Below are 25,000 nucleotides of genomic sequence, written 5' to 3'. Positions count from 1 at the left end.
TGCCTCAATACGTACTAGCTCTTGCAAATATTTATAGTGACAATAAGGCAGAGACCTTGGTGCTCTTTGAGTCAGTAAGAAATTTGTAGTTGACAGTAGGAACAGGTTTAGGCCCACAGCAGCCAACTGTGACAAATTTAAGCCCAGTCCCCAAGCCCTTGCATGGGGGAAAAAAGCCCCCTTCCACTCACCTCAAGGACTGCAAGACTTTTTTCCCGTGTGAGCAAATACAAATATACACATCTGCCACAGAAGCATAAGGGCTTCTAAATAAAATGTTGTCAGCCACTCACTGAGTGCTGAAGTAGTGTTAAGCTGCAGAAAACAGTATTTCCTTTGGCATTTCAGGCAGTTTCTAACCAATGTTTGAAACTCAAAACCAGTGCCAAGCCTAAACACATCTGGTTGATCCCAGGCCACAAATAGCACAGGAATGCCTTCAACACCTTCCAGAACTGCCATACTGAAAGCTTAATTCCAAAATAGAGCTGACAAAAAATACTTGTCAGCATGATGCCACACGACAAAACTCAGCAAAGCATGATGCAACCGTGAGATATCCAGACATAACATATGGTGCAAAGATTGGAATTAGTGAAGACCAATCACCAAACAAACTTAGATTTCAGAAGGCAAAAATAAAATCAAACATTAGTATGTTCAGCCAGATTTTTATTTTTGAAATGTCAAATTATAAGCTTGGTATCATTCAGCTGAATACTCCAGAGTTGTGCAACTATGCAAGCAAACACAATGCCAAATAGTCATTATTTTATATTGTACCCTATTTTTACATATATTAAAATGTTGTGATTCAGTGTCTGAAACGCAGAGCCCTGCTTTGCATGTTTTATTGTTAGAGCAGATCATTAGAAACTTATTGGTGAAATGGACTGATTTCCTGGTAGTATTTCTCATACTGAGCTAGTGTGGCATGCGACCAGAAGAGGAATAAACTTCACACAAGAGCCCTCCCATCCTGGCAGCTGTAAAAGTGTGACATTTCGTCAGTTCTTAAAGATGCAAGCACTGGGAGAGAAAGAGACACAAAGACAAGAATAATGCCTAGAAGCTTGGCCATCAGAACATATTTTAAACTGCATATGCGGAGGGGTGATCAGTGAAGGACGATGGAGGGTAGACAAGAAAATTTCAACAGAGAGCTAAGAGGCCGGGCAGGTGGGCTCCCATCACGGGCAGCACCACCGCGGACGGAAATCCAGCAGGAAGCAGCAAAGTGTTTTAAGAACACTGAAAGATCTCAACTTCCAGGAAAACTCAAGCTCTTCCTTTATGAATCTGATCTGCTTTCTTTTCTTTTACAGTCACTGCCAGTACACAAGAGCAGAGAAAGTCAAACATAAAAAAAAGCTCACTTCTGTAACAAAGTTGCCAAGAATGGATACCAGCGAATATGCTATTTTTTTTGCCCAATCTAGTCACAGCTACCCTTGAGTTTCACTGTGAAAGTTCACATTTAATAAGGTGTGATTAACAAATGCTCAAGGAAGCCAAAAATTGTCTGTAATGAAATGAAGGGGAGATCTGGCAGGAAGGAAAATACAGGAGAAACCACAGATAAAATAACTGAAGTGACAGAGAAATTTGTGGATGCCTAGAAATTCAGACTTAAACTACATTTCTTTGTATGAAAGTTTCCTAAGTTTGCACACATACTGGATTCCTTTCTCTTTTTTTTCTCTTTACAGTGAAGTTTAAAATTCAAGCTCAATATATTGAATTATTGCAGTGTTGCTTTTATGATCTGTCTCCTAAATATGTGTCCTTCAAATTCTACATGTTTGTTGAAAATCAAGATTAAAAAAAAAATACTCTGGACTCAAACCCTATGAGCTGTGCAGGTATATCAGCTTTGAATTTCCAGCTTTGACTCAGATTTGAATTGGATCCAAAGCCAGGAGCAGGCTGTCTTCTGATTTTGAACACAACCTTGTCAGGAAGGTGATAATCTCACAATTTTAGCTCAAAAGATTTTAGCACGATCAAGTGAGTTATTCAGATTAGCTCAAAAATCCCAAAGTAATTTTGATCCAAGCACTCTTTCCTCAGTGAGGTGCATAAAGGCATTTTAACTTGTGTATCATGATGGAGATGGCTACTTCAACCCTGACAGAAGAAAAGCCCTCACAGGCGAGGTGGGAACTTTCCGAATGCTACCAGTAGCCCAGCTGCATGCACCAAATATGCCTGTCTGCATTCCTACCTCTTCTCAACTGTCATCTTGAGCCCACTCAGATCAACATGTTACAGTCCTTTTGCTAGTGCTGCAACTATCTCAATAGTTGCTAATTTTGTTCCTCTTTTGTTCCCCATAGACCTTCTGCTTTTCCTCTGCACCTTTTTTTTATGTCCTTCTCCTCACTGAACTTCCACCCACTCTGTCTCAGTTCCTCCCTCTGACTTACTTTTCCCTATAATCTAGAAGCTCAAACCTTGCATTGTTCCACTTCTCCACAATGCTCCTTCTCCTTCGCTTCAAATTTCCTAATTCTTTTCATGTATACCACACTCTTTTTTCTCACACCAAATTTCTCTCTTCAAGTCGTGGCTGATCTAGTTGCCCAGTGCTTTTGCTTTCCTCAAACAGAAGTCGGTCATCTTGACTGCTTCTCTTTGACTGCTTCTTGGCCAGCCCCTTGCCTCCATGCACCCTTCCCAGGGACTAGGTGACATGCAAGTCTCTCAGTCTTTGCCTGCTTTCGTCTTCCTTTATATGGGAAGTTCCTTAAATGTCGTACCTCCTGTTCCTGCTACTTGGGGCCTCACTCCAGCCAGCACAGGGGCAGCCTTGCAGAGAATCATAGTATTTTATAAATAATAATAATATTTTCACATTATTTTATTACTCAAAAGACTATATTAGACCTATTTAGTCTATTACTTACATCCATACTAAAGACTTCCCAAATGTGCATTTTTGATCTGAATGAACATGACAGCTTGAGCAAAGTTCTTTGTTCAGACACCACACAACATACCTTAGCAGTGCATAGTATGCAGCTGTTACAACAGTAATTGAAATATGTTTTTAAAAGTATCAGGTTTCTGAACATTTGCAGAAGATTTTTTTTCCTGTGTGCAAAACTCAGTATTACATCCATTTAAAAGAAGTGCGTAATCACTACAATGCATTAGTAGGCCGTAAAATAAAACTGAAGTAAAGTATTTTACACTAGGGACAGGGAGAACTCTACAACTGTAGGTAGTCTCTGCTTCTTTGTCTGTCAACTATTTAGATAACACACAATATTATGTATAAGAGTGCTGCCATTCAGTGTCATAACATCAGTGGAGCAGAGGTGGATCAAGAGAAAGCAGTTTTGGAAATCCCACCCTAAAGGTTTTACCCAGTCTCATCTGAGATGACCTCACCATGTTGGTCATGTCTGATGATGCCAGTAGTGAGTTACGCAAGTCAACTCGAATGAGCGCCCATGAAACTGCTTTGTGTACCGCTATGTGTCGTCAGGTGGATGCCTGATGTACGTCACATTTTACAGTGAAACTAGATGATAAATCTCTCTGAAACATTTAAAGGAAATATTTGGACTTCTCTGTATTCCACCATCTGCAAAAACAGGCTCCCACAGGGACTTGTGCTCGTTTTACAGAGGGGAAATTATAACTAGTCTGTTTTCAAAGTCTCTAAAATTGCACTCTAACAGCACGCATGTCTCAATCTTCCTGGACTAAAAGTGTTTGACTGAAAAAAAACTATACATTTCTCATTTTCAGTGGTATGAAACTTGTATATCTAGCCCTGCAAGTCATAAGAGATCAGATCATAAGCTGTCACTGGTCCCAGACTAAATATCACCCATCCTTTGCTTGAGGCAAATGGGTCTTTTTTTCTGTGGGAGGGGGCCAAAGAGAAATCCCACTCTTTGGAAGAAAGAAGGAAACATTTTTGTGACAGTTTGTTTTTGTTTTTTAAAGGCAGTTCTTTGAAGCTGCTTGGGGACTTGGATGTTAGATATTGTCCCAATGGAGATGGATTAGTGGCCAGAGCACAGCAAAGCGGTCAAAGGTGCAAGATAAATGCAATTTATATATAATTGCTCAAGCTGCACCTGTTCTGTTTTGAATAGAAGACCTTGTCTCCAGAACAAATTTCACAAGTGCTGAATATATCCCTTTTTCTTTATTTGAGTGTAAAATGGTGAATACTAAACTTGTATCAGAGTAAAGCAAGAAAAAATAGCATGTAAATTTTTTATGAATCAAGCTCTAAATAAAGAAAACTCCTGAGCTGGGAATTCAAAATACTAGCCAGAGAAAGCTGATTTGCTACCAGGCTCAAGAACAATATTTAGTTTACAGAATCAATCTGGAAATAAAACCAGCGCTTGCATCAGCATGAAAGCTACAAAAATAAAAAAGAGGTCTTAATAAAATATACAGTGGAAAAGGAAAAGATGAAAGCACTAGTACAGCTATGAGGCCCTCAACAGCCCACACAAGTAATAAAATAGAATGTGATGTAATATAGAACAACAATGAAAGGATCCAAAATTTCTAGGTAGGATTCTGAAAGAATGTTCCCAGGTTTTGTTGTAGAGCAGGCACACTGCAAGTTTTCTCCTGAAGCTATAATAAAGCATTTGCTGGGTGCAGCAGACATGGGTGTGGGGAAGGCAGAGCAGACGCTAACCTTCACCTTACTCCTGAATCAGCCCAGCACAACATTCATGGCACAGAGCTGGTAATGATCCAGCACTCAGGACTCTCTATTTCTAGGTGCTCCATTCTGCTGGCTCTCCTGCTAATTTGCCCACTACAGTTTTCCCGGCTTATCTGCAACGCAAACATTTTTTGATCACCAAATGACACCAATGCTTTGCCATAAAGACAATCATCCTCTTCCATTTTCAGCAATGAAAGTGTCTTGAACTCTATGCAAAGTAGTTCATAGAAATCTGAGATCAGACACAAATGGAAATGAAGCAGTATCTGCTCAACTAATTTCAACATGTGACCAAAGCCAGGGTGGGTTCGTAAATCTCTACAGGAAAATAATTTGAGCACTGATTTCCTACACTACCTAGAATGCGCTAAACCCTAATTACAGTACTGCACCATCTGATTTATAGACACAGAATCTTATGAAGCTCAAACTCTAAAATGGACACAAAGCTCCTGCTAAAATTAAATGACATCCTGAAATGAAGTTGGCAGAAATCAGTCCCGTAACAACTACTGGACTCTATACCAAATTACAAATCAACCACAGAACGAATGCAATGCACTCATTGAAGTAATGCGGTAAGTTTTCCTTGTCCATGTGAAGTGAGAACCTATAGAAGAATCATGCTAATTCTGCATAAGTTAAAAATTCTGGATTGTAGAATTTGAGCCCCATTTTCCACTGTGCTCAAGCTGTAGCAGGCACAGCGTACAGAGGTAATCACAGAGAGGTCTTCGATCTGCAGCCACATGGTCCTATCAAAAGTTAATGGCCTGACACAGAACACCAGCCACTCCCACTCTTCTTCTTGCCCTGGCAGGGAAGCTCAATTCCACCACAGTATCTGCAACATTCCTATTTAAGTTTATTTTTATTATTTTTACTTATAATTCCAAGTTTTTTGTTTTCTCCAAAGACTTTTGGGGGATCAGTGTTTAGGACCTGCAAAACAAGAATGTGGCCTTCTCTATCTGACTTTTTAACTCTCATCCTGGCATTGGTTGTAGTCATGTATGTGGACCATGAAAAGTGGTGACAAAGAAAAATCTAATTGATTGGTCAAAGATCAGACAAAAAGGCATTTTTAACATAGGAAAAATGACATTGATATGAAGACAGCACCCACTATTCGTGCTTCTCCAGGACAGATAGCAAGTGTTCCAATCCCTCCTAAGATATGTTTTTAACAAAGTAACAACGGATAATGATCAGCCGGTCAGAAAACAGGATCTCACTTGATAACAAAGTTTTTTGACTTTTTAAGTTCAAAATGTTGATTGAAAATTTGGGCCTGCTCTAATAATGACCCGAAATCCAGAAAATAATACTATTTTCAATTCAGTTCCTTGCACTGAACACAGACGGCAATTTTGCATATATATTATCAATGCAATTACAAGCTTTTTCCAAAACTATCACATTAATTTGAACTTCACTTAAGATTCATGCTACATCATTAGCAAAAGTCCTAATACATCTACCTCCCGAAGTTCAGAGAATGAGTTATCAAGGCTAGCCAAACAAAGTCTTCAGAGCACCCGAACACCTCTATCAACAATATGATGGGTGGAGGTTCCATAAAAGCAAATGCATTCTTAATAATACTTCATACTTTACATAGCAAGGTCCACCTAAGGATTCCAGTGTGCATGAATTACGATTTACGACATCCCAGAGAGGTAGGCTTGTATCATTTCTCCCTATTTCAAAGATAGGCAAAGGTGAGAGAAAGATGAAGCAATTTGCTCAGATTCACAGAGGAAGTCTGTGGCAAGGCAGAAAAGAACACAGATCTCTTAGCTTCAGCGCCTGTGCTTTTGCCACAAGACCATCCTTCCTGTCTCTAAATGCCACTAGAGCTTTATGATGTACTGCAGTTCTACTGTATTAAATATGACACCATATATGTGTTCTGGATCATAAGGCTGAATCTCATAAAATTGACAGACATGCAGTTGAAAAGCCAAAAGGGAAAGAGTAAAGAAGAGAGAGAAAAGTTAATATGTCATAGCTGTGCGATATTTTTCCAGGCAGTAGGTTCCCATTCTACTTAAAGACCAGAACATATTTTTGCTTTTACAAATGCAGTTTATTTTGCAAATCAAGGTGATTGCACACATTTCAGCTTGTCAAATTTTCAGCCTTTCAACCATATGTCTGTCGACCTTATGGACTACCAACTTTATGGGATTCAACCATATGTCCAGATCCCGATATATATGAAGGCCAGTTCTAACATAAGAGCTTTACGGTAGTAGTGTAGTAAGCCATAATGTTTGCAGATGGCTGTAATAAAATCATTCAGGAGAGGAAAGGTGCAGGGACGTAAAGCCTTCAAAGCTTCTTCTACTGAATAAACAATTTGATCTGAATAATGTAGTGGGAAGCACATTCCACCAATGAACTAGCTGATCTAGTCCAAAATGTTGCTTTTAATTTTCTTGCCTAATCCCACGTGTATTTTAACTTCCTTTTTTATTTTCCTGTGTGGGATTAGCTTTAAATTTTGGAAGAAAAGTATAAGAAGGAAAAATAACAAAGTAGAAAATTTTTTAAAGACACAGTCCACTTCTGAATTGTAAATTTTTCATATGTGAAATGCCAAATGGCTATGTGCAGCCTGGAAGATGTATTAATAGAGAGGTATAAGTTTTTTACCATCACATGGAGAGACTGAAGAATGATGTGACTTGCTTCATTTCCTGAAGTGGGACTCAGCTTTCAAAGTTAAGGAAAGTTTCCTCCTGAGTAAGCTTTTTCTAACTCTGGGAAGTTGGAGTTTGGTTTATGTCCTGCTGCAAGGTAATTCCCATGATAATTCACATTCTCTTTGTCTAACTTGATATCTCTGTTATTCGGGGAGCTCTAGTCCTGTTTTCCCCTAACTGAAACATGCAGAGCTGATGTGTCTCCTTTGGTGAGCTTTCCACCTCCAGGCACACTGCTGTCCTGGCTGCCTGCAGGGAAGGGAGCACTGTCTGCAGTGAGAGCCGTGGCCAGCATAGGTGGCATGGTGGGCCTTTTTCAACCCCAAATTTATTTTAAATTGATAATTTGTGGTAAACTATGGCCAGCTTTTTTAACTAGAACAAATCAGTTCCTACTGGGGAAAGAAGGAAAACTTCCCTGAGCATTAACAGAAAAATGAAAAAGCAAAAGGCAACCTGCCTCAGCTGTTGGCATGCGAAATCACTGCAAGAGCCACTCTGTGATCTGTTTACTTTCAGATAGCTCAGTGAGAGTGAGTTCTTACACTGCTAACGTCAGGGAAGTTTTTCTATTGGATTAAATGGTGCAGGGTCAGATAGTGTCTAAGGAACAAGAAATACACTGTCACTCTTCCCTCTCATGCCAGACTTTGTGTTGACCAAGTTTTACTTCTTGGTAAATGAATACAGTATTAGTGCCTGCCTTATTTGAAACGTGTTAGCATAAGGACTCATCCTAAGAGATGCTGAATGCCATGACTCCCACTGCATTCAGCATGAGATGAGATCACTCAGTACCTGGCAAGATTCACCTCAAAGCTTGTGGAGGTTTTCTTTTCATTTTATGTAAGCCAAAAAAGACATCAAGACAGAAATAAACAATACAACAGTCCCCCACTAAAAAACAGGAAAAAAAAGAGTTGAACTGAGCTAAGCAAAACACATTATTTCTTCCCTGTTGAAAGTCTCAGCATATGCCAAATTGTATGTCACACACATGTACACTCGTTAAATATTGTGAAATATAGCATGCAATGAAAGCCTTAACTCCATGTATGAGGCATTCATACCTGTGTGCTCATATTTGTGTCGCAGAAGGGAACTGCTTTTCTGGAATGTCTTGTCACATAAGTCACACGCATACATGCCACTTTCTGTCTTCTTGATCTTCTTTCGGGACAGACAGGAGTCAGAGTCTGTCATGTCATCGAGGCCTGACATGTAGTCTGGTGTGCCATCAAGCAATTCTCCCTGCGAGGTAACCACACCGAGCACGTAAAACACTGTGCCTCCTGCAGCCTCTGCCTTTTCGCACACACCCCTTTTTGGAGGGAACTATTTAATAAAAGTCAAACCAGTATCTAGCGCGGCTCTCCGCTGGATAAAATCATTATCATTACACATACGACTATGACTGCTATCTTTTAGCTTGGGAGCCTATTTGTGGCAATAATAACTACAGCTGATGGGAACTGTGGAACTGATAAGGACCCTTGTCCTCCTCGGTCTTTAACCTGCTTAAAAAACTTCCTCTCTGAACACTGTAATAATAATGATCTACATAAACAGACAGTATGTACCATATAGCTACTAAATATTTTTGAGAAGCAGAAAATGCAAAGGGGAGACCTTCTTCATGGACCATAAAAGGTACTGTAATATTTTAAAGGAATAAGTGTAAGCAACAGCTAAGAGATCATTCCTTTCAAAACACTGAACCTTAGATATATTCTGTATCTGTAGAAAGGTTTTAATTGAATTTTATATTTAGGTACAAATGTTATTATTATGCAATCCATTTAAATGTATGTCTCCCGACTAAAGGCCTCAAGCTATATTTTTATATTTAATTTTGTAATTTGAAATAGGGAATATTAATAACACTTTTTATCAATGTTCTATCTATGTTAAAACAGCCTTCAGCATTAAGCAATAATGAATGTGGATCAGTAAATTATTAAATTTCTTGATATTTATTTTGTCTTGATCCAAAGAGAGTGCAAACTTGCATGATAACATACATTTCCATTTGCTATCACACAGTTAGGTTTTCTTAGACTAGGTTTGCACTAATTAATATTAGAGAAGATTAAATAGGCTTAAATACATTTACAAAGAGGGCAGATGTACTGTAAATTGGAATAGTCGAACAGCTGTTATGGAGGTGCAGTGCTATTTATGCTCCTATTGTGCAGAGGGATTACAGCCTGGAGTGTAAAACCATACCTGATTTTCACATTTGAAACTATAAAACATTTACTAGTCAGTAAAATTACTAATAGACTGTAATAGGACATAGGGGAACATGCACAAATGTAAGAAAAATTATTAATCTATAATCAGTTAATCTCATTTAACTAAACTCTGTATATTATATCTGAATACACCCAGCAGAAAACTATAAAAATATGTGACTTCTCTAGACCACCTCTTTGCTACAGGCATGTCAGTGGTGAAATCCTTTACTGTTTATAGATTGACTCTGAGACTAGTTGTACCCGGGCAAGAAGAGGTGTTGACCCAGATTATGTGCCCATAGAAAGACTTTGTGTGTAATTAAGGGCCCTAGCTGCTACCTCTCCAAATAATTTCAGTTAATCTCTGAATTTCTTAGCAGCTTTTCCAGACAACTGGCAGGGATTGAAGGACTGGTATTCTGAGACCAGCAGCAGGTGGGCTGAAGGATGGCCTGATGTGAAGCAATGCATCAATGTTTCTCAGGTGCATGGAAACTCATGAGAAGGGACAAAGCCCTTCCTGCGTGCAGTGGGTGAGCAGCCCCCCAAAACCATGGAGAAGGAAGCTCTGAGGACCTTTTAACAGGCTAGAATTATTATGAGGCCCTTGCTTAGAAGGCTATGGTGTTTCACCCAAATGCGTGGGTGAGTCCCAAGAGCTTTCCCCCACTTCCTTTTTCCCCAGAGGTGAAATGTAGCTGTGCTCACCATGAGGGGAACCCTGCAGGGAACTGTTTCCCTCCAAAGTTTTCATTTTTTTCCTGCAGGATGGGATTCTCAAGGACATTATTATTTAGATACAGTTCTAATAAAGAACAACTCACCTCTTAACAGAATAAAATAATAAGCATTATGTTTGTTCAAAGGTGTTGATACTGTTTCTGAACCTGATTAAAAGTACTCCTAAGCTAATTTCAATTTGTTTTCCTACTCCACTACATTTTTGCAAGTTCAGACTGAAATAAACTCTGCTAATTCTGTCAAAATGTTTAAGGTAACTTTTCTTTTTCCCACAAGAGGACACATCACAACATACTAAATGCTAGCTTTTCAAAATAAATTGGTTGCAATGACAATTTACCTGAAATCCTTGTTTCCGCTGGTACTTTCTCCTTTGCTGCATATCAGCAAAAGTAGCTGCTCCAGTTGGGTAAGTATAGGCCATATGTGGTAGGAAGCTCATCTGATCTAGTCCTGGGTATGGTCGCAGCCCAGGAATACTGGTCTGGACTGGTGGCATAAAAGTGGCCGGGGGAAATGCGCTTTGTGGTGGAAGTGTTGTGTATAAAGGTTTGGCACTAAATGGGTTCATACCAAATACTGGGTTAGTGCTTTTATCCAGATTATTTGAATTAGAAAATTCCTTCTTGATAAAAGTCAAGTTCAGTGGCTCATCTGAGTTTTCAGATGATGAAGAAACACTGTTGTGTTCTAAATTTACACTATTAGCTTTCGTTTTGTTCTTTGTGGCTATAATACTTTTGGGTTCCTTCATTTGTTTTGGTAAAGACAAGTCCAAAGGCTCAGCCTGAAGCTCCTCAGAAGAGAAACTGTTTGGAGTGTAAGAACTACTATGGGAGTTTTTAGAAGATGTGGAAGAAAGATTTAAAGGAGAAGGAGTATTGCTCCTAGAGTGGTCCAATTTATCAACTGGTTTAATATTGGTAAAATGAGGAGGTTTTGTTAGCCTGAGAGGAGTATCACAATTAGTAACACTGTTATGGAGTTCAGCTATAGATGGTGAAGTTATAGAGTCCACAGGCTTTATTGGAGATCTGGCTGACAAAGAGTCTTTAGTGGGAGTGTTGTTGGTGGCAGCCAGCGCCACCTTGGCACTGGTCCTTTCCAGTGATGGTGACCTGGAACTTGAATACTGGTAGACTTTTCTTTGTTCAAACCATTCCTTCACAAATTCCTGAGGAAGGCCAACAGCAATGGAAATTTTCAGTAGTTCATCAGAGTTGGGTTCCATATTCATAGCATAATATGCTTTAAGTACAGACATGTGGTCCTTGTATGGGTTGATGGGGCTAGTCATTCCTTTCTCAGAAAGTACTGATGACAGCAAGAGGGTTTGCTTATCAACAAACACTCCAGGTTTGTTGGGAACCATGTTCTCGTGAGGTTGAAGGACTGCCTTGATTTCTTCGTTCATTTTACACAGGTAACGCTCATGCTGATGCAACGGAATGGGACCAGGAAAGCTTTCTTTACAGAACTGGCATGAAAATGGAGTGGATACATTATGGTTCTCTATCATCTTATCTTCAGTTACCAGGTCTATTAGGGTTCGCAGCTTCTCTTTCTTAATGTTATTGAGCTGCCTCCTTGAGTCTGTGGTTAAGCTCTGGAGGCAAGCTTTGGCTTCATTGACTTTCTCTAATGTATAGTCAATAATACTTTTAGTGGCACCATTATGACTTACTACTGGAAGACCCACAGGGGGAATATTGGGGGAGGTAACTCCTTGTTCCTCTGCTTGAGAGCATGAATCCTTCATATGATAAACCTTCAACTTGGAGATCTCTTCAGCCTTGCAGTCCATTTTCTGCCTGGAAACCGTGTTGTCCACAATCTGTAGGACCTTCTGCACCTCACTTAAATTACTGCCTACTGCAGGAAACCCAAGTAGTGGTGCTTCCATCCCTACACCTAAGTGCTGCATTGGACTTTGAGCAGAAGTGTGAACTCCTAAGGGGCTGGTTGCTCCAAGTCCACCATTCATAAAAGGACTAGTTGCACTAAACCCATGTGAGGCCATAAGAACCTTATATTCATTGAAATCTAGTGGTTCTGTTTTAATTTTCAGTAGGCCTGTTTGTTCAGACATACTAAGTGGTTTGCCATTCTCCAGCTTGTTTCTCAGCTGTGTAATGGCTGAATTAGTAGGAGAGGAAGATACAGAATTAGGAGAAGAACCCGTCTTGATATTGTTTCTCATTCTGCCATTTACAGAGATTAAACCAATACACTTCTTGCTGCTGATGTGCGAACTGTAGGAGCCAGAATGGGAGAAACGTTTCTTGCAGTTTGGACACTCATACGGTTTTTCACCTAAAATGATAATTAAAACCAAATGTTAATTATCATTGTTGATACGATGCAAGTGATTGCATTTGATTATCAGACTGATTATCTGTGAATCCTCTGTTTAAGAGTAAGGAAAGTATCCGTTCTGTGAATATGGCCACATATCACCACTGTTTTGTCCTCCTCTTTCTACAGGTGAGTCTGAGTTCTGGGTCAAATGGGAGAGATCCCATCTACTAGCTCCATCAGTGCGTGTGCCAGCAAAACAATCCTTAGGTATGTGTGTCACTGTTAAAGTGCTATTAATGTCATTAACTGTGTTAATAAAGGAGAGACTGTGATTTTTTATGGCTTTACAGATTTAAAAATTAGTGCCACAAGTATAGGTCAGTCCATTACTGTCGGCACTTGGGAAAGTAAATGAAGAGTTTTTAACAATGACTGTTGCCAGACAGGCCACATGTCTTCATTTCAGCAGTCCTGAGGTCAGCTGGACCCACCATCTGCAGCCCGACAACTGAGCGCCAAGGAGTGAGACTGGCTCTAAACTGACTACTGCTGTCAAAGGTGAGTACCCTGTGGCTAAAGTAGCCAGGTCAAATCCAGACTGTCCAAATTTGATTTTTTTTTTTTTTTTTTTACAAAAAGGAATTGAGGTATATTGAAAACTAACATGCTATGGGAAACTGAGTCCTCCCACTATAATCATGTCTGCACAGGGGGAGATTTGTGCCTGGAGAGCGCCTCGTGGAATTTCGTGTGCATATCAAGGTTTGCTGTTACGGATCTGTTGCATCAAGCAGCAGAACAAAAATGCACCGTTCGTTCAATATAAGACATTTTTCACTTACTCATTATCTGAGAATATGAGCTGTGTTTCATTTATGGGGACTTTTTGTTATGAAAAATATAATGCACTCTTCAGGATCTGACTGAACAAAAATGAGTGAACGGTTCTGAACTCAAACTGCCTCACAAACAACCTATATTATTTGTAAGAAGCTTTACTATTTCAAAATCTTACAGCAAGAGCATGGTATTAACAGCATGATAAATGAGAATGACTCAGATATCATTTACGAAATACCTTAGTATCTCCAAGAAGCTAGAAGCAGAACTGTGTAAATTTTAAGCAGTCTTTAAAACTCAGCTAATTAAACAAAATGCAAATGAGAACACCAGCACCTCCGCTACTCACCACTGTGAATTCGCAGGTGTTCCTTCAGATGGTGTTTATATTTGAAGGCCTTGCCACACTCAGTGCATTTGAACTTGCGATTGCCTGCTCCTTGGGTCAGCATTTGGTGCTGGGAGAAAAAAAGATACCAACATGAATTTTATGCAAGAGAAACCAAGAATCTCTAGTTTAAAAACAAAAACAAATTAATGTGGCTCTGAATTTATCAAGCAGACCAAAAGGTCTGCGTGTACATTTATTTGTCTCATCAGTGTTGCAATAAAAATCAAAATGTTGGCAGTAAACCGAAACAAATGTGAAAGTACTTTCACATGAGCATTCGATATTTGCTTTAGAATTATTTCCTAAGTCTTTCATCAGAAATGTGTTGCTTTAAGGTATCTTACAATGAGAGAAACTGTTTTATAAGAAGATTTATAGTCCTTAGTATTCCTAGTAGATTCTGAACATGTGGAACTCCACTTGCTTAAAAATTCTGTTTACTGTGTGAGTAGAAAATACAGAAACACTTTTGTTAGTGGCATTTCATATAAGGTTTAATTCATTATCAGACAAAAGAGGCGATGTCTTCGGCATGAGCTGCTGCTGATTTTTCTTTTTTTAAAACAGACCAGCAAGAAAGACTTCAGGTACCTTTCCTATTGTGTTTTCCCCCAATGCTGTTCTAAGCAATATGGGCAAAACCAGAGGGAAGTTGCCTGAAAGGACAAGTTAAAAGCAGCATAAAGATATAATCAAACACAGCTGACCTTTTTGAGCAAGTACAAAAAGCCTCGTGACTGTGAATTGTAGGGGAGGGTAGGAAAAAAAATATCATCATCCTCATCATAATAATACAGCCATCCTGGACGCTCAAGGTAGGAGGTCAGCGTGTTTCAGGCGGCCCCGACACAAAAGCCGACTGCACACAAAAAGGCAGCGCAGAGCCGGTATGACAACTGCGAGGGTGTGCTGAGTCTTCCCACATTCCTGGTGAGACAGATGGCGTTGCACGGGACACAGGGAGGGCTGTTCAAACAGCAGCAACCTTCAAAGATCAAGCAGAGCCCGGCCCGCCGAGCGCCATTGAGGGACCCGCGCTCATATGTTGCTGAGTTGCATAAACAAACAGCAACAGCTGTTTTGTCTCCCCCCATCGCCCTCTGAGGACTACTATAAACTTTAGTTGTGCCACTGTTAATATGATACAATCATTTTAATTTACTAATTGTAAATGCCACGAGCAAATGAGGGGACTTTTCAACACCAAAGCTACCATTCATAATGCGCCAACACGAGCACGCTCTCGCATGTGGAATTTCAGGCGGTTATGTTGGGTAAATATCGGGAGGTTTTCCCCGGTGTTTTTAATAATACGGAGCAAAAGGAAGGGAGAAAAAAAAAAAGCCTTAGTGTGGATCAGGTTAAAAAATTGCATATGTGGAAATGTGTTTGTCTACCAGAAAAGCCTGAGAAGCAGAGAATATGAGAAACTGCTCCAGAATCATTTATATTGATTTAAGATCAAGGAAAAGATACGGTTCTCTTAAAAATGCTAATTGCAAAATTGCGTGATTAGAAGATGTGTGTTTGCCTAACTGAATTTACCTTATGCTGAGGAAAAACCTACCAAGAGAAATACAGCTGATCATGATTTTCAGTTATTTAAGAAAAATAAATATGGCATAAAGCCTTTATAATTTGACACAATGCACATATCTATTTATTTAAGTTTTAAACACACTATTTGAGTTTCCTTTACAACCCTCCATAACACTGGTTTTCAGAAGTAATTCTCTAGCGAGGATAGAAATAGTTTTTCTTATAGTATATAAAGAGTTTTGTGATAAAGCTCTTTTGACAATCTGGTTTATGAGTATTAAGAAAGCTCAGTCACCTGTTTGAGATAGGCAGCATTTCTTTAAATGCAACGGTGGTACTGCATTACATGCATCACACCAAGAAAAATTGCTTTGATTTATTAGATACATGCTGCTGGGCTATAAAAATTATAGCAATGCCACAATTATAATGCATGCATATGTTAGTGGTATAATCACATACAATAGCCTATATGTACTGTAGTAAGAGTTATTGTAAAAAAGTGTAATTATATTTAACAAACGATCATACCAAACATGCATAATTTTATGTGATTGAAAAGGTTATTCAAAAAGTAATGAAAAAATATTAGTAGATCTTTTAGTATGTCTTTGAGATCCTATTTGCAAAACTGCTAAGTAAAACTAGGTGAAAAATGGAATTAAAATTGCTGAGATGTTTAATAATGTATAATTAAAATGCTACAGTTTCATTCACTTTTTGAGGAACATAAAAACGAAACTAAAGTCAAGTTAAAGTGCAAATAAAATTTCTAAATTAGAAATTAACACACTCATTCGATCGTGAACATAAGACTATTAAATCATATTAGAAGAGACCATCAAAAAATCATTTAGACCTCAATTAAAGCTATTACCATTAAAAGATCTGCATCTTCAAAATGCCATGAAAAATTAATAATGATTGCCAATCAAAGCAATATCGTTTCTCTAAGGGGTTATTATAGAAAGAAATCACTTAAAACCAGCCCCCCACCTGATCTGTCCCTGGCTTGTGTGTCACCATATGCCGCTCGAGCTGGGTGCGGTAGGCAAACGTGTAGCTACAGAGAGGGCACGAGAAGTTCTCCTCATTCTTCTCGTGGCGGTACTTGATGTGCTCCTTGAGGGACGTCAGGCGCTTGTAGCCCCGGTCGCAGTAGGGGCAGGTCAGCAGTTGGGCGAAGGCATCTGGAGTTCCAGGTGGCAGGTCTGCAGCCCCGAGACGGGGGAGAGAGAGGCAGGCCAAAAGGTCAGGAAATCAATGGCAGCTAATGGGCCTCTTGCCCGGGATGGTATGACAGGAATCGCTGCAATCTGCCGCGCGCGTCGAACCGGCCACAGAACGCACCAGACCCTGTACACACCCACTGCAGACTTGCGCGAAGTGCTTCATACTGCGCTAGGAAATTAATTACAGACCTCACTCCTTCCGAGGACTTTGGCAGCTCCAAAACTAAGAAATACTTTTCTCAATCAATTGATGACTTGCATTCCAGCTTTAGCTCCTTGTATTACTTACGCCACTGACCGAATCATTCTTATGGACACTTTTTCAATTATTTATCAAGGAATCAGAGAGTGATTGGTCAGCAAGCCTATATTTTTGGCATTAAAACTCAATACTTCCAAAGCTTAGAACTATAGTGGCAGCATTTCTCCCATTTAAAGTAAGCTTTAAATTAAGCTCTTTAGTTCATCCACAAAATAATACAAATTTGCTGACTAAAAATCACAATACACTAAAATTACAGTCCCAGTCTTTGCTCATGAAATTCCATGCTGCTGCAGCTGTTCTTCAATTTTTAAGGTAAACACCCAGGCATGTAGTGCATTTATAATTGCAACAGCTGCAAGAGGTCAGGATACTGGCTAAAAATGAATTACAGCCTCACCATTTTCTTCTTGCCCATTGGCCTCTGGAGTGCCAAGGCGAGACAGTTCCTCAGGGGCTTCTGGGTAAATAATGGCTGTGTCACTGCGCTGTAGGTACTCTGCTATGCTGACTGCGTGCCCATCTCCTTCCTCCAGTTTCCTTTTGGCAAAATATTCCTCAAAGTCCGACGTGCAATTTGCATTCTTAACTAAAATGAGAGAAGGGGAAAAGAATGGGTTTTGAGTGCATCCTCCCCAAGAGCTCAGGTCACCTAATGTCGCTGCTTGAGAGAAGAGCTGACATTTGTTCTGGAGATACAAGTCTGCAGCTAGATCCTTGCTCGCACTAGTTTTACTCCAGCTCTCAATGCAATTAAAGCAGGCTTTCCACTGACTGGTATTGAAGTGAGGCTGGGCAGTTAAATTTACAGGAATATGGACTTTATGGGGCAGCAGAGGAAGTTCATGAGGGCTTGGTAATGCAGGTGATGCTGCACCTATGGAATGTGAACCTCCAGGGAGCTCCTCAGGGAGCCAGTGACTTTTGGGATGGACATGGCAGCCTATCTGCTTAGCACTCTTACAGGACTAAGCTCGGCTGCCCCAAACCCTACACATCTGAGCTTTGCCTCTGAGACATCTATTGCGCCTCACAGACAGTATCTGCAGGTATTAAGAATACAGCCACCTCTGAAAGATGTCCTGTCTCCTGTTCTTTTGTGGTGGTGCCAGAACAAAATATTGCTCGTTAAAATTTGTAATATCTTCCTTTTATTTTTTTCTCCCTGGAAAATTCATCTATGGGTAATTTAAAATGGGAAAATAGATTGTTTTAAAAAAATATCTTGCTTCATAGATTTTTACAAATAGAACCACATGTTTTAGACCATAACTTGGGTACAGAGCCTAAAACCACTTTTACAGTTTGTACGAGAGTTTTCCTCCTTTTCCTTAAATGTAAACCTGACTTTTTATTGTCCATGCAATGTCCATGAAACATAATATATTCTCAACCACAAAACATCCTGTTACTAAAAATATGCTTTTCTCCTCCATGTAGGAACGCTGCATACAGGAAAGATCTTTAAAAGGCTGGGATGCTATAGACAAATATTAATACATCTATATCAGAAAAGAAAGGAACAGATCATTTTCTTTCTCTGTGTGTGTGTTTTTTTTTTTTTTTTTTTTTTTTTTTTTTTAAGCAGACTTGTAAGACACAGTTGGTGGCAGGGAATTTAAGATACTTGTTTTTTATCTGTCCATAAATGAAAAGAGTGGCTTATGATTGATTACATTTTTAATGTATTTCTCCTTAGGTGAAATAAGAAAATGAGGCAAAGCTATAAACTCTTCTACAGTTCATGTAAAAGTAAAACATTAAATGGTGTGATTCTGCTCTCACTTACACCAGGGAGTTATATGGAGTAACTTCGGCGAAATCAAAGGAGTTATGGCAATAGGAAAGAAGATCAGGCCCTAGTGGATTTCACCAGTTTCTAACCACTGGAAATGAGAGAATAACCAGTTCCTTGGTGCTTAGAACTGGCTAAAAGCATTGCTTCCATTTCCTACAAAAAGGAAAGGTGGTATTTGCAATCAAAATGAGGTGTGGTTGCCGAGGGTGGCAGAACTGGAAGTCTGAAAGGGCCTGATCTGAACGGTTGATCTGGCTGGCATTGATAAAAGCAGATATTCAGCTATGCAAACCTCATCCCTTTAACCGATAAAATCAAATCCTCCGCCTGACACAAATATGCCCTATCTTTCGTACAAAAAAGAGCGACTTCTCAAACGTTTGACAGCATTTTAGTGACAGTGACCAAATGGCACAGCTCGTGAGACCCCGCTTTGAGACGGAAACTTCTATCCCTATTGCAGCGGTTTTGCAGGGAATCAGTAAACCAAAACATTTTTCCTTCCTTGGCCTTTCAGTAGCTCTTGTTATCGTTTGTTATCAGCACGAGAAATAGCACCTCACCTTCCCCCTGCCCCTAAATGACCGCTGGGGAGGGGAGCGCAGTCAGGGGCCCCAGCACCTTACCTCCATTTTGTCGCTGTGAGGGAAGCGCAACAAAATGGTGGCTGCCTGAGCGACCCTGCACACAGGAGCGCCGCACTATGGCTTTGACCCTGTTTTATCAGGGCAGTGTCAACATCACGCTTTTAGTCGGAAACCCCACTTTTTACTCTTGCTATGACAAGCCATCAGGTGAGGACTGAGTTAATATGAGAAGCTCCAGTCCCAAACGAGGACCCCAGTGAGGTCCTTCACACCTCAGAGTCCGCTTGGGAGCTGCTCCAGTATGTTGCAAGGGACTGTTGTGATACTGCTGCCTTTGGGGGTCTCAGTTCTGTGGGTTATTTAGCTTCTGCATCTCTGCATGCAATCCAGGAGCTAAAGCAAATGCTTATGGCTACATTATAAACCCCTAAAAACAAGGGGATTTCGTGGGGAAGCTGTCAGATCCTTAAGAGAAGCAACACAACCGGTGCTGTAACGTTACAGATTAACATAACTAGCAAAAGGTGACCACGTGTATCTGGCTTCTCACCAGCTATATTACTGAAAATGCATCTCTGGAAGCTCACCCAGTGTTACTAAAAAGGCTCATCTGATAATCATTAGGTTTCTCACTCGATTTCTAGGGGAAAGGCCTGCTCCCCCCTGTGCCCTAATTTGTTTTCCATGCATAAAGTCATGTTCCTGGAGTCCTTGTAGGCCAACACCGCACACACGCACGTTCCCTTCCAGGAGTCGAGCGCTGTAGTGGGATCTACAGCAGGTGACCTCACCAAACAAGTCTTTCTTTAAGTAATTATTGGAGCCTGGAGAGTAGAAATATTTTCAGCCCCAAAGGCTGATGCGGTTGTGCCACATAAAAATAAAACGCACGGAGGGAAACTATCTTTGGAGGTATTTGGGACCTTTTAAAGATAACGTGAGGGAGAGGTTCAAGGAGCTTGGGAGACCATGTATTTTGTGTGGGAACTCTTACTGCGAGATGGTGATAGCTGCCTTTAATCGCAAACAAAGCTAATAAAACCACAGCCTTCATTAGCCAGGAAGTGAGAGGCCCCCATTGGTACACACAGATTACAGTCTGAAAACGGCCTATCCTTCGAACCTGCCAAGTTTTACTTCTGTTTTCCTCTCCCCTGAAGGTTTTTTTTTCCCTTCTTTAAATTATATCAAGAAATGCCTCTTCAGAGCTTGTCAGATGTTAGCAATCTAAACCAGGAAAGTTTGTTTGTTTGTTTGCAGGGAATTTGTTAATCTCCTTTCTGCAAACATCCCCGTTGTAATAACAGAACCAGGTAAAATAAAATAAACCATGGGAATTTATCTGTTCGCATTTTAAAAACAGTTTCTACAAAACATCATTTTGCCAAGTAACCATTTCAGAGATCCCCAGAAATATTTACAAATTAATTTAGCAGGATTAAAGACCGAAATATAATTTTCACTCTAATGGTCACTTTTGCTTTTTCTCTATAAAGCCTCCATGGCTCATTATAAAAATGCAGTTGATTAATGTATGGATAACAAGATATATATATTTTTAAGCACCACTAGGAAGTGGCCACTCTGACAATAGCAGAATAATTTAATAACGGGGACTTTTCTTTTAGTTTTCTTTCTCTGCTAATGACATGCTGCAATGGATTTGATACTAAAAATACGCCACGATTGTTGCGTGCACCCACAGCAACTTTGTGGTTAGTTGTATGTGAATGACCTGAGTTTGAAATTGTATTCTCCACTTCAGAGCGCACCCTCGGTTGTTGAGATACCACGCTGAGCAGTCAGTGAAGGGGAACAAGTTCTCCTAAACAAGAGAGACCTTGCTGGCCCACCCAGATGTAGCCACATGAGTCTGTAAAAAGCCCCAGATGGTCCTTCTTGATGCCAGGAGGTCACTGCAACACGGCCTTCGCTGAAGACAGAGTTGCTGATCTGCTCCTGCTTCCACTGGGCCAAGTCTTGGTCTCCCCTCAGCTATTTTGTTAAATATCCTTATTAAATACCCTCCACTGCTCTAACCACACTGAGAACTAATGACTACCTGCAGGGAAAAACTGAGGCAAGACACTGAGGTGAACTAAATCAGCAGACAGGGCCAAAGCCTTGTTGCAATGGGAGGTCTGAAGGAGAACACTTTGAACTTCTCCCAAAATCATGAGGAAGGACTCAAACACCTCCTAGACTGACCTCACCTCTTTTCTCCTCAAATAATGGTCAAGGCACTTGAACGGGCTAATCTGGGGGATTTTTTCATGGTTGCTTACTCTGCTGTAACCGTGCTCTGTGTGAAGGACTTCGCAGCTCCTGTCACCTGGCATCTTTCACTCACAGTGAAGAGATTAGCAAAGACATTTCATTTATCAGATGATTTAATATGACTAAATAATCTGACATCGCTCTTAAAAGACTATGGAGGCTGCATCCATTGTAGAAATATGTTCTACCCAAACTACCTAGACACCAGTCTCCACTACGAGAGGTGGCTCTGAATAGTTCAGTGATTAAAGATTTGAATTAACACTAGCAGAGTATCAGACAACTCTTAATGGTTATTCAAGCAAGCCTTGGAGCAAATAGCCATTTGCTATGAGTAAAGAGGAGGTGGTGACTTTTGCATAGGACACTTGGGGAACATCTGCTTCTGGTGGATGTAACGCCAGGAGTAACTTTTACATTTTATAAATGCAGACCTTTTACAATGGTCTTTGAAATGTGAGTTTCCAATGCACACAGTCAGGTAAGGGGAACCCTTAGCTTCTCCCCCAGAAGCATGGTTTCTACCAGTTTTCAGAAGCAGCGGGACCTACCACACCCCCCGGAGCGGGTGAAGACTGGGGCTTGTTTCAAAGGGCTGGCTGCCAGACTTGCTGAGACGGTCTGCATCGGTCTGCACCGACGTAGTGAGGCCAAAGGAGAACCTGCAGAAAGGTCCATCAGATACTGGAAGGAAGGGGCTAAGGGGACACACAGTTTTCGCCTTCAAACAGACCACACTGCAAGCACGAGAGAGTCAAGGCCTGTGATGGTAAGGAAAATATGTGCAAAGGAAGTCACACGGCCTGATAGGGGACCTCAAGGCTCTGGTAATGGTAATTCAGATAATCATCAAGTCTTTTTTTCTGAATCAGACATCTTTTAAAGTCCTATTTCCCCAAGTGCTAAATACAATTTGTCACATTATTAACGTCCATTGGAAAAAAAAATCTTTAAAATACGTATGTATGCAGCTCTGTACAGCAACATCATTAAGTATATATGTAATGATAAACTGTGACTCTGTGCCACTCTCCTTTCATGCATAATAAATCTAATATATGAAAAAAGCACTGACGTGGTTTTATTTTTCTATTATTTTCCCTCCCAAGAATTAGAAAGTAAATTTCTTGTGTTATTTAATAGGAAGATTGGGGATTCTGTGTGGGTGTTGCCAACATTAGGAAAGTATGAGTAATAAAATCCTTGCAATGCTTAGGTATCACCTTTTACAGTAATATTTCTAGAGGTTATTACCTATGAACTAAATATCATAGTGGAATGTATAGAAATGTACTTATACTAGAAACCGTTTACTTTTAACCACGTAGATAAGGACTATCTGCAACATCTCAAATCATAACTCAAACAAAATGCAAAATAAACATTGTGTAATGTATGGAATTCAGCTGTGCTAAGGATCAAAAAGTGTCTTATGGCCTTTGGAAAATACATCGTAAACCCCAGAATTTATTTGAATTAAAAAATAGTAACAGAAACCTTTTGCTATTTTTTTTCTCAGCTAGAGGAAAAAAAGATGGCACAGAGACGACGCCTGCTAGATATCTCTGTCCCCTTTCTTGTTCCACAAAATGTATTGATATCTAAGAAGAAGGGAAAGAAAGAGATGTGGAAAGTGGAAAAAAAAAAGATTAGCTAGAAACATAATAATCTCATAAATATGCATTTAAAGTGTGTGTGTCTGTGTATCTATGTAAGGGGTTTATGTGTGTGTTTTTCTGAAAGGATGTTTGCAGTCTCTGAAGTAGCTTACTCTGTGTACCATGTGAATCTGGGGTTGCCAAGAAGAGTGCACCCCATCCTCATTATCAAGCTCTTTGTACAGTCCCTCTCATTAAAAGACTACTGTATCTTGGTCCAGCTACTTTAAACTATAGGATATTCACCCTGGCTGAGAAAATATCTCCTCATGCTGCTGAAAACTATTATCTTACAAGGATACTGTTAAAATGAGTTAGGGGCTGAAACATCACAGGGTAGTGGTTGGGGCGGGATGGGGGGGGCAGAGAGTTTCACTAAATTAATTTTTCACTGTACTGTTGCGATCGAATTGCAAAAAAATTAAAAATAGGAGAATTATGTAAACATTTCCCAATTGTTAAATTGAAAACAAGAAAGAAATTGTTCTGTCACTTCTTTTCTTCATGCACAGCTAATTCTAAATGATACAGAACAAAAGTGATGTTCATATAAGCCAAAACCTTACCTGTACCATTGTTTCCAGTGGTCTGAATTGTGGCTTCAGGCCCCATAGTGTCATAATCTTCCTTCATTTCTTCTGTGAAATAAGCATGCACATTTTTAGCATTTGCACGTTATTGAACTGCTTACAAAACTAGCGAGCACATTGCAGTAACAGGGAAGATTCTTATAAAGGAAACAGAAAAAAAGGCCTGTTGTAGGCCTCTATACAATGGCTTTGTTCTGGGAATTGAATGGATTCGGTAGTGCTACATGGACAAGAACTTATTTACTTTAAACATTACAGCAAGTGGTGGAAAACAGAACTATTTGTTCGGGGCAAACGAAGGGCTTTTCCCCAATATCAAATCTCATAAGCAGTCTCATGTTAAAAAGGGATTTTTTTTTTCATATTTAAAAAAATAATCAGCAGATGCTGAAAGATCTATACCTAGAAGAAACAGCAAATACAAAAGGAAGATATAAGATGATCTTATAACTCTATTTCTGTTTATCATCTCATAGATCTTGAGTTGCCATCGTCGTTTTAACCTCATTTGAAGCAATGCATGTATTAATATCAAGCAGTGCAGAAATGTAACAAATTTTCAACTGTGGGCAGTTCTTTTCTGCCTGCACAATTTGTTTGTGTCTTCTGTGCACTCTCTGTGCACTGACAAAGTCCGTCTTTATGACCATAAATTGGGTTAATTCACATGCAAATGAGCACGATATGTGTAAAATTATCTACTATATATTTATCATGGATCAGTTTACTTTCCGTGAAACTGGGGGATTTGGAGTATGTTAAAATAGCATTTATAAGAAGCTAGATGCAGCTTTATCACTGTACAGAAGGCTTATTTTCATAGATGTTTCAGTCCACCTAGGAGTGCCTGTCAAACTTGGTTTCTTACTGCTAATTTTTTAGTTTGTGTGCAACAGGTTTTCACGCATACATTGTGGTTAAGATTTAACCCTCCAAATGACTATCGTGGCCAAGAATAAATAAACATAATATTTCTTTCCCACCTTTCCAGCTTCTCCTAGATACTATCCTTTCCTGATCTGAAGAAATGCACAAACATTTAATCTCCCTCTTTTTGTTCAAAAAAAAAAAAAAAAAAAGGCAAGAGAATTTGGTATTTGAGATTTATGTGAAGAGTCTGCTTCTGTCTTCTGTTTA

General features: G+C 39.8%; 1 protein-coding gene across 4 annotated transcripts in view; it reads right to left on the bottom strand.

Moving 5' to 3' along the window:
• ZEB2 (zinc finger E-box binding homeobox 2) overlaps positions 1-25,000 on the bottom strand; it is a 109,462-nt gene that overhangs the window by 2,777 nt on the left and 81,685 nt on the right. For all 4 annotated transcript variants that reach the window (XM_064514582.1, XM_064514583.1, XM_064514584.1 and 1 more), the window contains 6 exons: positions 23,840-23,911; positions 17,354-17,542; positions 16,456-16,670; positions 13,879-13,987; positions 10,732-12,704; positions 8,484-8,664 (listed from right to left, as the gene is read on the bottom strand). In XM_064514582.1, the coding sequence (XP_064370652.1) occupies positions 8,484-8,664; positions 10,732-12,704; positions 13,879-13,987; positions 16,456-16,670; positions 17,354-17,542; positions 23,840-23,911 (2,739 nt within the window). The remainder of the gene's footprint in view (positions 1-8,483; positions 8,665-10,731; positions 12,705-13,878; positions 13,988-16,455; positions 16,671-17,353; positions 17,543-23,839; positions 23,912-25,000) is intronic.

This window comes from Dromaius novaehollandiae, chromosome 7, assembly GCF_036370855.1.
Source record: "Dromaius novaehollandiae isolate bDroNov1 chromosome 7, bDroNov1.hap1, whole genome shotgun sequence".
NCBI classification, from domain to species: Eukaryota; Metazoa; Chordata; class Aves; order Casuariiformes; family Dromaiidae; genus Dromaius; species Dromaius novaehollandiae.
The sequence above is the reverse complement of the archived record's forward strand: the minus strand, read 5'-3'. Positions and strand labels throughout refer to the sequence as shown.